Raw genomic sequence first — 16,118 nt, 5'->3', positions numbered from 1 at the left:
AGGACTTATTACTGTCATGCCTATTGAAGGCTAGAAACAATACTAACTTAAGGACTTGCGCAAATTAAAATGGACCTTTTGTTAAGTTTGGAAGCACCCTTTGACAGACACCAGCTTCACCATTACCTTTACATTCCCAGTACACAATAGCACTATGCATTCCTTTACTAGCCCTAGACTTCCTTTAGTAAGATGTACCTCTTCGATTACCCAAATAGGTTTAAGAAAAAAGGAATGTCCAGAAACACAGTTAACATTCCCATACCTGTAAGTTTGCCTTTTTGAAACAGTGCAATTATGCAAAAATTTGCCACTATGACAACGCACCTGTCTGCTCAAAACAACACCATCTGCATTTGAAGTACCACCAGAACTAATACTTCCCTACAGCCTGTTTTGAGTGAAGATCTGATATTTACTGTATATACAGATTTCCACACACTTCTTCTGATCTCCTAGATCAGGACTCCAACATCTCTGCCCATTGAAGAACCATTTATTCACAGCTACTCAGCTCTAAGTAACCACAGCATACATACAGATATTAGGCATCAGAAACCAAGCCTATGGCATTTGGGAGATACACAGATGAACTGGTCACATAACCTATAAAGCACAGCTGAGCAATAAGCTCAAGCCAGAAATCCAGAAAAGTACTTAAAGCTAGAAATAGTCATTCTGTTCTAATCTAAGCTCCGAAGAGTTCATAGTTGCCTTTCCAGCAACAGGTAACATTCACCTCCTGGTTCTGTTTTTCTGCAGCTAGAAGATCCAGTGGAAAGCATCTTCCTCTCCCAAAAACTGAAGTTCAACTCAAGGAAAGAAGCTGATTTCAGTGTACCAACTTGCAATTGGGCCAATCTTTTTCCAAGTTTAACCCAACTCTTTTGCCACTGAGCTACAGCACTGTGTAAGTCGCTTACTCTGCATAATGTTTTTAACCCTGTTTCAACCTGGCAGTCTTGCTGAGGCTAGTTAGCTACGATACAGTTAATCATCTTTTAAAAGATGCTGGCATTTTTGTATCTTTACCAGAAGGTGGCCCTGTTAACATAGCAGTTAAGACTTTCATGCGCAGTAAGTATTTCACACCAGTTACTGACACCTGCACAAGACAAGCACAGTTCTTTGGAGTGAGTCCCAGTGAGCCAAGCCTTCACCAGAGCTCTAGCTGGAACAAAGCTAAACCAGGTTTCATAATATCACAGTAAAGACGTACTTTATGCAATTTGATCCTGGGACAGAGTTCTCCAAATAATGAGTGAAGTTATGAAATAAACTTGCATAGAAGATCTATGCAGACAAAATAACTACAAGCAAAACCAAGACTTGAACATTAGGTGGCTAAGCAAAATGGTTTCTACTTCCAAAACCTGGAAGTCTCATTCCCCTGCATTATCATGAGCTTACCCTGGAACAGTTTACTGCTACTTTCCTCCTCCCCAGAAAACATTTTATAGATTCAGTGTACAGGGGAAGATGTCATTTTTCACAAGACCAAAACCCACACAGGCTCTTTTTGAAATAAGTATTTCTGAAGTATTAGTCACAGTATATAATCATGTTACTGCTTCACATGGGCAAGGCTTAATGCTCTGATGTTTGGTCTGGACTATGTTAACAAGCTTTCGTTCCATCATCTTGGCATATACACTTTTACATTTTCAGCATTGTGAAATACTACTAGCAAGTTGTTTTCCTTTTTTTTTTTTTTTTTTTTTTTTTTTTAAAAAGTATTTTTGTGTGAACTTCAATCCAAGAGGTAGTTAAGTCTTTTGAAACTAATCCACCACATTTTGTTCACAGTCCTAAAATCTGTTCAACAGACACTGTCTTCTTCCTCCACAAGTAAATGTGATGAAAGCTGTAAAGTAGGTTAAGTGTGCTTACCTCTATTTCTCTCATGCTGAAGATTTCCACCCCACACTTTTTGCCACGTTCCACAAGATCCATGCTAAAAGACTCCATGATGACAATAGTGTTGAGTATTGGAGTTTCCCCCTTTTCCACACTGGTTAGCAGAAGCTTGGCCTTGTCAGGTTTGTCACAGAAAACCAATGACAAGTCAGCTGGTGAAAGAGAACAACATTATCAATATGACAAGTGGAGTTCAGACTAGATCCATACATACTTCAGAAGAAGGTAATGGAAGGCTCTTCTGAAGAAGGCTACAGTTCTGCCCTCAGTCAGCCCTGCCATCATACATTCAGTTGCTGAACTTCTGAAAGTGTCCTACCTTTGTTCACAATGTACGTAATCGCTTCAGCTCCCAGTGTATCATAGAGTGGCACCACCACCATGGAGAATGCATAGCATCCCTGTTCAATGATAACCCACTGCACAAAAAGAAAAAATGCAAGTCACTGTGTTTGCTTATCATACCAGAACTCCAAGAAAGACTCATATTTGGGTTCTAACAAGGAAGCTAATAGGACAGAGCACATTTGGATGAGTCTTCCTAAAAAAATAAGTGGCAGTTTGTATCATTTGTTTACTTTGAAGACCTACTACATTTTTATCTGTAGAAGGAGGAAAGAAAAAATAAACAATAAGGAGCTATGGGAAAGAATCAAATCCAATAAAATTAAACTCTGCCCCTAAGAGTAGTTTTAAGTACTTCTGAAAAACAGTTAACATCATCTGTCTCCTTAGTTCACCTATCGACAGAAAAACTCTGAGTACAATATTTTTTTCTTGGTTTTAGGTTATCAAGGTAGCCAAAGCCTTCAATACTCTATTACTATGGTATGTGAATCAGTGAAGGACTTGCTCATGTCTTGACACACATTAAATTTATATACACATAGTATTCTTACCTCTTCATTATCTGCATATCTCATTTGATGGCCAGACACGCAACATATGCGGCTAAACTAAAGTCATTTGGAAAGCCAGCCCCAGAAAGTTTTTCAGCGTTTCTCAAGACTAACCATTCTTCTTTAAAGGAATCTAATCTGAAGACTTCTATAGAAAATGCAATTACATCCCTGCAAGCTGCAATAAGAAGGATCTGCCTGCTAACAAGTGCAGTACTTAATAAACATAATGGATATTGCAGCCTCACTGTGTGTGATGTAAGCTGACAATGCTTTACAGCAAGCCTGATTTCATCCAAAGTAACATCAAGGTAAAATAGTCATGCAATTTGTTTTCTGGATAGTAGCTATTGGGTATATTTTGTAAAGAACTAGCTACACCAAAATACAGGGTAGCACGCGATTCCTGACATGTGAGCCTCCAGACACACGAAGAGGCCAGTGGAACTGGAACATTTCAGGTTTTCCCCATCAAAGAATGGTGACAAAAATTCTCAGACACTGTATCTTTAGCCAGTTCCAGTTACAGGAACAAAACATCATGTGTCTTTAAAAGTTATCAGAACTCCCAATTCACCAAGGACTGCATTAACAAGGGTGCTTGTTTCCCTTCACCTCCCAACTTTGTCACACTTTCCAGTGTTTTTGCAGGACACTAGCCAGTTACCTCACCCCCGTACAATGACAAGTTTAAATATCATTCAGCTGGTTATTCCATATAATATCTAATATAAAGGCTATGTTAACGAAGTTGCTAAATCTCAGTTTTACAAACTGTTTATTACGGATAAGTTTCCTAAAGTTCTCTACTGATTGAGACAGCCTTAAACACAGGGAATTTTTCCGAAAGCAGTTACGCAATAGGTAAGTTTTACACCTCTTCTTCAAAAAGACTTCTTACAAAACTAGTACAAGGCCAGCTAACAGGTAACTAGGCTTTCATGCAGACATTAGACATACTGATAAGTCTAAGCAGGCACGCCTATACCTGCCATGAAAGAATCCACTGAATATTTCTTCCTAGATAGCATCCACCCGTGCATGAAACCAGAGGGCAGCTGCATTGCTGTTCTGCAGCCTGAAGTTTATAGTTATTTTAATAGGGCAGTGGTCTACTACACTAGACTTCAGAAGCTGCACACAGTTATAAAAGCTTCCTGTTGGAGACTGCAACAACTCTTGCACACCATCATTCTCAATACAACAACCAGCATCTTTATTTTCTGGACTACCAAGACATTTTTCTTCCATTTTAGCTTCTAAAGTTAAGAGTATTTAAATACAAATATCAAACCTTGACACTTGAGTTCTCTCTCAAAGCCCAAGCAAGCAACTAGTACTGAATACAGACAGTAGTCTGAAAGTTTCAGTTTCTTTTCTGACTTGGCTCTTATCTTCTATTAAGGGACACTGTATATTTTACTATCCTGTTTTCTCCATTCAAAACAAACTTCCTTGCTTGCAGAAGAGATCAGCTGTTTTCCAGTTACTCAAAGAGAAAGTAATATTTTTATAAATAAATCCAAGTGTGTTTTTTAGTGAACATTTAAGCAAGTAACATGCTAACGATTTTCCCCATTAGGGGATTTCCCCAGCAGTTGTTCCCTGAACTGAAAAATATGAATCATTTCACACAAAAAAACTTCACATCATCTCCTGTCTGGATTAGTGATTATGTTGGGGATGTCACAACACCCACCCAGTAGTTTTCAGCAGGGGAATTCCCAGATTTAAAATTGCTGGTTTAAACAAGTCTTTCCAGCTCATTCCTGAGCCAACTCAAAGCCTGCTGGAGCAATGCAACTCAAGCACATTTTGCCTCTCTGATCCAAGAGCAGACCACACTACTGTGCTCTCCTTCAGAAAATTCACTGACCCAGCAGTCAAAGACTTTGCACCCAAAGGTTTATAGAGAAACAGTTCAAACTGGCACAACACTAATGTCTAGCTCCCTTTTTTACTTCCAGTTCATAGAGTTATAAGCACAGCAGACTGAACTTTAGAGTCTGCAATACCACATCATTTAACAGCTTCCTAGTTGGAGACATCCCAGTCTTTTTTTGTTACAGAAATGAAACTGTAGCTGTTAAAACCAGAATTCCAGCAGGAAAATCCAAACAGCAAACTACTGAAGATTTAAAAGTCTGGAAAAAATGTTGGGTTTTTTTTCTTCATCTGTATAAGCCTAGATTTAGGGGGGTTTTTGTGGTGTGGGTTGGAGAGGAGGAAGGTGGTCAAGGTCACTTGTGACAGAGCTTGCATTTTAATGACAGCAGGGAAGGCTCAATGACAAACTGAAATCAGAAGACCAAGACACTGATACAACTTCTAACCCTGTCAACACTGTATATGGCTCTAGATAATGGCATCCAGATGGGAGTGTTTAATCAAGAGGGACAGCATATTTTTGACAAAGCTTAAGAATCAGTCTCCTGTCTTAATACAGGTTTGGATTGAGCTATCTTAATGTAGCAAGTACCAGCTCAAGTTACTAAGCACATAAACATAGGTTAGAGAAATTCAGTTCTATTAAATAGATTTAATAAACAAGTCTAGAGAATAAATATTTACTGAATATTTCATAATATTTTTAGAGACACAATCTAGAACTGCTTCTGGGTTAAAATGGATAGACACTAGCTAATCAATCCAAATATCCCTATAGTTGTCTCTGGTTTGTAACATCATTTTGCTTTGTCAGGTGATCTTCTTTAATTATGTCCCTTTCTTTAGTCCTTCTGCCCCTTTACTAAACTGCAATTCATTTTCAATTTTTGCCTTCATCAGCAGTTCTCCCGCCCAGAATCTTTGTGCCCAGGGCCTCTGGTAGAAACAGAACTATCACGTTTAGCCATCTGCTATTTGTTCAAATATCTAATCACTAAGTGTTTCTTTGGGTTTTGAAGGGTTTAAACACCTTCTTTGACTTCCAACCACTTCCAATTACCTTGTACTCCAATGTCACTTTTTAAGAGAAAGCAAACTGTGATTACATTCACTAAGTACCACATTAGCTTTCCATTAAAGAGCCCTCCTCTATAAACTGGAAAGAGGAGAAGAGAATGGGTTAAGTTCTTCTGGATTCCCTGATTCTCTTCCTGCTCTCCAGCCTTCTGCATTCAGCTCTGGAAGCAAAAAAACAATATAAGACACTAACAGTTGTGTCAATTACCAGTTTTGATTCTTAGCTAAAGATGCCATGTCTATGGCTTGTGGGTCTACAATGTCAGCCTTTAGCCTTTTCCCAACACCAAGTAGACTATTAGTAGGGAAGCTCAGTACACTGCCACAAAGCAACAGACGTAAGAGTGAGCCACTTCAATAACAGCTAGACCACCAGTACACACTGTCAGTTAAATTACCTCAGGTCTGTTTTGTGAAAAGATTCCTATATATTGAGTGTGAGATGGTTTGAAGCCTCGGTGGAGTAATGCAGAGCCCACACACTCAGCTCTGTCTGAAACCTGGAGGGGCAAAAAACAGAGAAGACAAAAAAATTGAGCAAGCTCATCAGTATACACCCCTCGACATTACTTTACCTTAAGTCTTACAAAAAGAAGGCAAACAACTGGTATGAAGTAGACAGAAGTCTTCTATGCTATTTTGGATGTCCTCTGTGACTTTGATAACCTAAACATTGCAGTGCCATTACACTGCACTGGTTGTAGATACTATACTTGCACTCAATATGCAGCAGAAGAGACACTTAATCCAGTTTGACTTGAAAGTGTTAAGTGTAAATTTAAATGTTAAACACAGAAAAGGCTGTTTTGTTGTAGCTGTGTTAAACCCCAGAAGTGACCCTGGAATGATTCAGCATTATATTTCTGCTCAATCACAGCACTACATATGCCATCATTCTGCTTCATTCAGTGCCTATGGGAATAGCATTTCTCACTTCAAGAAGCAGGAGAATAAGGAGGCAAAACCCAGCTAGTTCTATAAACAAAGCTTGTGAAGGCAATTTTTTAAGTTCTTTCCATATAGCACATGACCTGAATCATGTGACTAATGTGGATTCAAACAGAAAAGCTTTATTAAAGACGGGTTGCACCTAACAAGTGCCCAGCAAAATCACCTTGGAAAAAGTGAGGTCTGCTACATAAAAAAGGTGTTTAATGACCTTAACTGTATGCAATAGGCATGCAAATTTGAAGAAAATAACTGGCTAAATCAGGAACCAGCTACTAGTGCACAGCTGTTAAAGATTTGCATAAAGATATTTTTAGCAATCATGAAGGAGCATGCTACCAGTTAGAAGCATATCTGTTAACACTCTATACAACCATCATTCAGCACTATGGAGACAAGTTGTCAAGAAGCACAAGTAACATCTGAAGATAGGACATTTCCTAGTGCAAAATGAGCCTCTCAGAAGCAAGCACCTAAAGTAGTAGCAGTCTGAGTCCCTGAATACTACTTCAAAGCTGCAGCCTTTCAGAGACAGTGTCCAAGGTTCTAACCAATGCAGCAATCAGATGCTAAAAGCCGCCTAGATAACCCCAAAAAATTCTGAAATAAAACCATTAACAAACCAAGTAAGTGCAGGAGATACTATTCTTTTCTCCCCCTTGCACATATTTGAGGCTGTTACCTTTAAGATACTGTAATAGGAACTAGAACCTTTCTGCAATATTCTGCTACTACTTTAAAACATCTATAAATAATTTAGATTTGTTATATCACATTACTGATGCTGTATCAATGGTCTCCGCAAGCAAAAGCAGGTCTAGCACTAAGTTAGAGAGATTACTTACCTCTTTATAGGAGATCCACTCATACGGCTGGTTTGGTTTTCTAACACCTAGACATGGGCCATTATCTAAAAATGATAATGAAACGTTACTCAAAATTTAACCCGACTCCTCCATCCTGACACCACACTAACTACACTCTCAGTGTTAAGCTTCTAGATTCTCTGCAGACACCTTCAGAAGACAAACCTTTTTTTTAGAGGGGGGACAGGGAGAGAAGCTGGGGAAAGACAGAGAGGCAACAAGGTTGGTTTAGGCTAAGGAACACAGCACTGACTTTATTCACACAACTCTGCTTCATAGAAGGTCACAGTTAAATTTGCCTTCAAGAAAGCTCACATCCAATACATTTATCATATTGTTAGGTAGACATCCCCTACCTCCAACTGCATTTCAAAAGAGCCCAGACATCTAGTTCTTGACATATTGTTGAAAAAAATTATCTTTAATTTTAGACTTACTTGATACTTGCACACCCCTTTGGAAGATATCATAAGCTGTTCTCACATCATCGTAGTAGTAAATCAACAGTTCATCGCTGTTAAGAAGAGAGGACCTTCGAGCATGCTCACCACCCTAAAACCAATTAGAAAGGTTAGACACACTTGTTGGTTCTAAGTGAACAGGAATTTCCTGAAGGAATAAAAACACCTTATCCATTAAGTTTTGTTATGAGCCTTGGCAAATTGTGCTTGAGAGAACTTCAGTTCTTGTCACCACCAGGGGAGAGATCTGCAAGGTTTCCCAGCACATTGTTTATAAAGGGTTCAGCTGCTCCCTGCATTACTAAAAACCTGTCAGGCAAAAATCTTATTCCTCAGCTACCTGTGATAGCTCAGAACAAATGAGAATCACAAAATGCCCTTTGACACTCCTTACTAGACACAGGGTTTTTCTTAGAAAATGTTTTACTCTATTATTGCAGTAATAGCATAATTAATTCCATCAAGCTTTCGAAATCACTCCAGCCTCAGAGCTCTCTAGATACAATACTAATGCTGAGATCCTAATCTACTTGTCTAATTAAGATTACAAAACATAATCACACTTCAAACTGTGGTTTCAAAACCTGTATGATTTTAAGGGTGGTCAACAACACCCTAAAACAAGTGTTCTCATAAGTAAAATACTCTGTACCAGATAAAAATTGAGTCCTTTAATCCAATTTAAAGTTCCATCTTACAAAAAAGGTTTCCTCCTGACCTAGTTAGAGGCAGTCAAGACAATACTACCTTGAAGATTAAAATAACTGTTTTTCGGCAGGTGAGCTTTGACATAGGCTACAATTGGAAGTCAATACGAGAATTTAATAGTTCATATTTTTAATATAGCCTTTTTTAGAGTGACTGATTAAATAATCTCATTTTATATCAACCAAGTTTTACAAATTGCAGTTAGGCAAGTACTATTGGGACAGATTTATTAGATCTGCTATGATGACAGACACCTACAAACAAGTTCTTAACAGGAAGAGCCTCACTGGTTAAACAGAGGGTCTTGGGTAAACACTGCATAAGATTCTGTCTCTATCAGTGGTTGTAGTTAATTCCTGGCTCTTTCACAAAGTCAAATTCTGGACTAACTAAATCTGTGCCTGAATTGTGCCATCATCCACAAAGTTAAAAACCTATTTATATGCAATCATAGGCTCTTCCTGGCCATTGGTTTATTTTCCTGTTTTCAAGGAAGACCAGACAGCATCTGTTCAAGTATAAGCTAAACACAGGTTTATCTGTGGAAGATGTCATATTGCTCATGTCCACAGAAAGGAGCTAGCACATTAAAGGGACATCAGAGAGGAAAAAATATTTCAACACTGAAACAAGTCTAACTTGTTTTAGTAAAACACTATGCGTAAAGCAGTGCTTGCCACTCCTTGAACAGTAAGCGGAAACTTACACTGTGAACATGACCCAGAACAAGTTAATGACTGGCTTACCTCTAAAAATTCATAACTTTAGAAATTCAAGAGCATACTTGCACTCAGACCAACATCTACTCTACAGGAAGTGAACAAATCACTAGTACGTTCTGTGCCTGGAAAGAAAAGCAAGACTGCTTGCTTTATTGTCCTGGTTTCACAGATCGTGGATAACCAACGTCAGCTTCTAGATTTTCCCAGTTTTACCACATCTGAAGCTAACCTAAGGAAGATCACATAACGTAGTTTGTAACCACAGTCACAGGTAGCGCCAACAAGTGCAACATACCATGTTTGATGTGCTACACAATTCCTGTGTCAGGTGAAATATCATATCCTAAGCCATTCCTTAGCAACAGTTAAGAAATATTTGTTCTCTCCTCATCTGAGCTACTACTGTTTTGTTTACATGCCCTATAACTCAGCACCACAAAAAGCAGTTTTTGCAGGGCCTGAGGCACTAACCAAATTTGAGGATGAGAGTCATCAGACAGAGCACACTGCTTTGATGCAAAACTGACTGCACTGTCCTTCTGAAAAAAAAAGAACCCAGAAACTCTGTAACAGACTACTTTGAAAAGACCCCATCAGTTCTCATGAGTTTTCAGTAAAGGGAAACATAACCAACTTATGGGGAAAAGAATAAAGTAAGCAGAACCAAAGTAAAGTGAAATTAACTGAATTTTCAACAGCCCTAGAGTAAGAGTTTTGCTGAAAAACACCCAGCTCCTTGTGTGAAGGCCATCAGGAGTTCAGTGTTATTCTTCAGAGACACAGTGAAATACACCTCGATATGCTGAAGATCATTTAGACCTTACCTTATATGCTCCCAGTTTGAACTCATCTACTAGGCAATATTATGGTATTGGTCTACACTTCGCTTGAAAACAGTAGATCTTGCTACTCTAAGAGCCTGTCCACAGGGTCCATATCCAGAATATTTATGCAGTATCAGGGAAAGTTCTGTTTGCAGCAAACTTTTTCAAAAATAACTGGTCATTACAACCACCAAACATCTGAATCCCAGGACTGCAATGTTTGGCTGATTTCACACAAGTTATTTAAATAGGATCTAACAGATCTGTCCAGTACAAAGGTAAGCATTCAAAAGGGTTGTCAGTTTTACCAAAGCCTTCTTAAGGAGTAGGCAATAAAATCTCATTAATGCAAGAACAGCCTCTGTTACTCATGTAAGGTAGCCCTTGCAGCAGCTCAGGGAGTTGCAGGAAATTGACCCATTACACAGCAAGTGCTGGACACTAAGTAAAACCCTGGCAGCTGAAGGAAACAGATTTATTGTACAGAGGCATATATTATATATTACTCTATCAATGCCTATTTGGGTCACATAACAAGACAGGTGCTTTTGTTCAAGCCATGGGTTTGCTTCTTGTTGACACAGGCTGCTTAGGATTAGCAGTAATGTCAAAACACACTGTTGGCTTCACCATGCTTCAGAGGCAAGAGACCATTTTCCTGAGAGGGAAAGTACACCAGCAAGTGGTGCTTAGGGTCACCAACATGCATATTCTGGGCAGCAAGAAGTTTTCAAACCAGCCATATAATTTTAAGCATGCTAATTCCTAGGTAAGCACACAACAGCTAAAATTGATCACTTAATAGGGAGACAAGCACTTGTCTATTCAAGTGATTCTTAAAAGACAAGGCAAGCTAGAGTTCTGGTAGTGTATCAGGAGAATGCAAGCAAGTTTAAAAGTTTTCATGAGTTGAATATCTCTCTCTGTATTTGAATGTCTTTTCTAAAGGCAAGAAAAAGAAGCCAGTCACAAATCCAAACTCTTATTACTAGAAAATACTGACATCCTACTGTTTATTTATGTGCTATCCTTCTACATGCTTTAGCAGAACTTGATACAAATAGAAGTATTTGGGTTTTTAAAGCAAGATTTAATATATTTGACAGCCATGCACCTACACTCAAATCAATAGCCAAAGTTGTTCAGCTATCAAGTCACCCATAGAAAGAGCGATCTACAAGCAGACAGATCCAGATGTGCCTGCAGTTACAGACATTAAGGGTGCACAAGCTTTGCAAAACACAGGACTAACGCCCTATTTCTGCCATTACTGTAGCACTGAAATTGCTAACAATATAGTGCATGATTGAGTACAGCATGAGTCTCAGCAATGCAGTCTCACAGTAGTCAGACTTTATTTAGAATTACGCTTCATTAATCTTGTCTCCCCTCCTACAGACAAGGTATTCAAGTGGATCCTGAAAGATTTTCACCTATACCTCTGAGAAGTTCCCCTGAAGAGAGATCAGGTTGGGAGCTGTGAAGACAAGAGGGTTTCTTTCTGTGAAATGTAACTGCAGTACGCATACTTTAAAGATCGTACTTTAATTGTGGCATCTACTCTAGAAGAGCTGATACTTTCAGTAACTCTTTGTACCTATACTCAGCTAAGCTTGCAGTCTTTACGCTCACACAGTGATGGTTAAAATGGGTCACTGGGTGCTGGCCTACCAAATCAAAGCTTTCCAGAGATGGGAAGTGACCTGGAACAGCAGTAAATAGGATCTTTTTCCTCCCATATAAAGTCATGAAGCTTTATTATCAGAACATGTAGAAACCCTGCTCCAGTCACTGACTTCATTTAGTCACAAGTTAGAATTAAGCAGAGGTTTATTTATAGTGAAAAATTATCATCATTAGTGAACAGGTAGATTAGATACTAATACAGCAGAGAAGAGGAACTGCCTTCTGCCATGTCTTTTTGGAGCACACTGCTTACTCCCTAGACCTTTTAATATTGTATTGCTTAGCCAGAAAAAAATGTTAAGACATAATTTGAAAGCAGTATTTTATATTTTTCTTCTGTGGAAGTGACAATCCGTCTTAACACATGTATAAGAGAATGGAGTAAGTGAAGTGGAATTCTAAGCAAAATGTAGTGAGAAACTGAATCCCAAGCACAGTATTCTACTCTTGTTACTGTTATAAAAGTACCAATTCTAACAGACACTTGAAACTTGCTTCAAAACATACATTCTCATTTGATTACAGTTTGGTACAGTTTACAACGTAAGGGCTGTATCCAAACTGTCAATAAACAAAACTGGATAGATCTTGGTCATTTCAACATGTTCTCAAAGTTTGAGCTCTTATCACCAAGACATGCTAACACACTCAGCTGTTTTTCATTTACGTTTTACTACTGTTCAGTCTTCCTATTAAAATGTATTTTCTGAAGAAGCAATAAAAAATAATGCTGTTATATCTACATTTCTCTGATCGGAGATCTGATGTTAATTAGTATAATATGGATCAATGATGCATTAAGTAGTTTAGTGAAGTCTCATACTAACAAACAATTATTTCAATCACAGAACCTAGCAGTGCTGAGCAATTTAGCTTGAAGAGGTAAAGGCAGTGAACTGAGACTGCTGTCAAGAGTCTCAAGCAAATAACCATTTGTCACTGGTTTTATGGCCAGTTGAGAGCCACTGTTTTACCATCTTCCAATGCTAAGCCCCCCAAATCTGCCAAAGTCTATACTGACTAATGAGGCCCTCCACAGCTGGAAAGCTTTCACTGCCAGTTTATTCCAACCACCAAAACATGCGGCTCTACAAAACTATTCCAGCCACTGTCAGGACTGGGAAAGCTCTACCAAGATGGATGCAGTCTATCCACGTGGAAGAATGTGCTGTAAAGGGAGACTTCAGTTGCAAGTATATATAAAAAACCCTAATAGTGGTAGTTTCTGACTATCACTAGTAATGCAAGAAACTGACAGCCTTACAATCCTACATTTTGTAAGTGTCTCCCTTGAAGATCACACGCTTTCAAAGCTGTCTCCTTCCTTCAAAAAAGGAAACACCTTGTCTATCCTGAAGAAATACACAGGCACTCTTGAAAGAATGAAATAAGTGGTAAAAATATTGATTCTGTAGTGAACAGGAAACCTTAGCCATGTAATCAGTTGTCTATACTTGCTTCTAAGCAAGAATTCCTCCCAGTCAAACCAATTCCATATTTGACTTCACTATTAAAAAAACCATCACCTAACAGCAACTCTGTCTGCCTCTAAAGCCTAAAACAAAAGCTAAGCTAGCCTATCCAGAGTTTAGCATGTGGTTGCTTTAATTTCAACTTACTTTATGGCTGGGATCTGTTGGCAGGACTAATATATCTTTCCACAGATCATTTGAGGACAGTTAGTACCCTCTTCATGCTTGTAACCCAATATAAAGTCTCATCTGTCAGCTATTATGAACTAAATATTATAAAAGTATTCGCCTAATCAGAATATACCAGCACACATACTCTGAGCCCAAGACCAAATTTAATAGGCCATCATTTAAGCACGTGTCTAGGCATCAAAAACTACACTGTGCCATTTCTAACATTCACAAGTTTCCTCCTACCAGTCACATCAGAAGCTGAGTTTTCTCAGCACAGTCTTCTCCTGTGCTAGTTACCACCATGATGACCTCAACCCTCAAACTGATTTTCAAATTCAGAAAGCCAAACACTGAGTTCAAGCTGTATTTCAAAAAAAACAAAACTGCCCTGAAATGTATTCCCCCCACACTACAAGTTTAGAAACACTCTTATATCAGTGTTTGGCCTCTCTCAATGCTGCCTTTAGGCTTCAAAATTAAGTGAGCAACAGCATCCATTAAGTGACACTTACCTCTACTTCCACAGACTGCATTGCTAAATCACATGGTGGTTTTAGTGCTTTCGGTCTTGTTGCATACCAGTAGGTTGTGAGAGCTGCAAAAGCACCGAAGCCCATCAGCGTATTTGTCGGAAGGGTGCGCACGTACTGTCTGACGTCCCCAAGTTCTGGCATTCGTAGGTGTCTAAACAACTCATGTGCTTGCATTGCAGTTCAGGGCAGTTGTCCTGATGCTGAAATCTGTTGATATGAAATAAAGTTACACACAAAGGTTTGAAATCCCCTTTTGATTCACTGTTTTAGGAGAGCAAGGTATGCTTTGTCCTGCTAGCTTCCCACTATCAAAATAATTTGGTCTGCCACTAGGCAAGCAATACCTTTAGACTTCTGTGCTGCAATTAAGTAAGCAAGCAATTATTGGTTCACACTTCAGAAAAACAGGTGAGGCTGACAGGAGGCAATTTCTACAGGGTTTTAATATTGTTTTTAAAAGACAGTGCATTGTAGCAAATCTTTTGCCTTTTTTTTTTTTTTTTTTTGAAGGACAGCATTTCACAAATGCTGAATATTTACTTTCAGAGTAGCTGTACTGTAAGACTGTTTAAACAGTAAGTGTCAAACAGGGAAGTCAGCGAGAGGGAGGGCAGGGTATAAGATATTAACTTGCCTGCATTAACCTAACAAAAAGCATCCTAATCATACAGGAGCATATCTGGAGCAGCATTTTTCATCTCTTAAGTCTATTAAATAATCTCATCTCCCTCTCTTCTACTCTCCCTTCAATCGTGCACAGAAAGCTCACTACAGCAAGCTGCTGTCACAACCAATATCCTCCCACAGCTCCCCTATGCTAGCAAGCTTTCTATTTCTCCCAGCACCATGGCAGCAATTTATCTCTGGCCATGAGGCAGACTAAAGCAGCCACTAAGGAGGCCCAAGGCAGCAGCACACTGCAATACAATCAAGCACAGGAAGCACATTTGATTTGTCACGTTCACACAGAAGGAAGAGCCGAAAGAGGCTGCTCCCCGCCAGTGCTCACTGACATGGATATTCCAGAGCAAGAACCAGCTGCGGGGGAAAATAGGGATTGCAGTCGGCTCAGCTGGCGCTCTCCTCTACGGCCAAGGTCTCCCGGGACATTTGTCACATGCCAAAGCCACCAGCTCCTGCCCAGTAGGTGAGAGGTGAGCAGCGGGCAGCCGGGCTGCCAGGGCCAATGGCAGCCCGCACCCGGTCACCCCACCGCCCGCTGAGGGCCCTGCCCGCCCGGCAGCCGGTCACCAGCGTGGCCGCCTGCCACCCAGGGCCGGCTGGCAATGGCTGCCGTCGGGGCGGGCGGGAAGCAAGGCTTTCCTCTATTAAGCTCTGCTTGCTTGAGGAGCCGAGACATATCTACTTAAATTATCTAAGTCCAGCTGTTTCCTATGGACAATAAAATTAAACAAAGGACCTAAAGAATGTCAAAATGTGTGTTTAAATATCTAGAACGTACTGTGTAACAATGCACCACTGCAGGATGGCAGCGCAAGAGACACTGAAATCCAAACGGGCAGAATTATATCTGCTTAGTTTTTAAAGCCAACCATACCAGGCTAAGATTTCATATTTCTACAGGAAACTCTAGTTTACAGTCTGCCCTTGAAATCTTTACTGCTGCAATCAGTCATTCAACCAGGCAACAGAAGAGTTGTCTATTTCACAAAAAGTCTAACCAGTATTTGGACACCATTTGCTACAGACAGCAAAACAGCCATAAAAATAGTCCAAAAGGGCCCACGGTTTCACAGTGTTAGCAAAAGGACAGGCTGAGGTAAGGTCATGGATGGGGGCAGCGTCAGGACGGAATAGAGTTCCATCTCTGGAAGGGTCTCAGACCCATGGAATGCTCCCCAGCCTGCAGGCACTGCCCTCTCTTCCCACCACTTCTCCTTGCTCTTAATGGCATAGCCTCAGGGTACACGGCTGCATCACCTA

At 39.7% G+C, this 16,118-nt stretch overlaps 1 protein-coding gene across 2 annotated transcripts in view; it reads right to left on the bottom strand.

Annotated features, from left to right (window-relative positions):
- The window catches only part of ACSL1 (acyl-CoA synthetase long chain family member 1), a 43,842-nt gene that overhangs the window by 19,904 nt on the left and 7,820 nt on the right, over positions 1–16,118 (bottom strand). For both annotated transcript variants that reach the window (XM_068402694.1, XM_068402693.1), the window contains 6 exons: positions 14,154–14,381; positions 8,032–8,146; positions 7,574–7,638; positions 6,179–6,280; positions 2,237–2,336; positions 1,891–2,069 (listed from right to left, as the gene is read on the bottom strand). In XM_068402694.1, coding sequence (XP_068258795.1) covers positions 1,891–2,069; positions 2,237–2,336; positions 6,179–6,280; positions 7,574–7,638; positions 8,032–8,146; positions 14,154–14,348 — 756 coding nt within the window. In that variant the 5' untranslated portion in view covers positions 14,349–14,381. The remainder of the gene's footprint in view (positions 1–1,890; positions 2,070–2,236; positions 2,337–6,178; positions 6,281–7,573; positions 7,639–8,031; positions 8,147–14,153; positions 14,382–16,118) is intronic.

This window comes from Nyctibius grandis, chromosome 6 (genome assembly GCF_013368605.1).
Source record: "Nyctibius grandis isolate bNycGra1 chromosome 6, bNycGra1.pri, whole genome shotgun sequence".
NCBI lineage: Eukaryota > Metazoa > Chordata > Aves > Nyctibiiformes > Nyctibiidae > Nyctibius > Nyctibius grandis.
The sequence above is the reverse complement of the archived record's forward strand: the minus strand, read 5'-3'. Positions and strand labels throughout refer to the sequence as shown.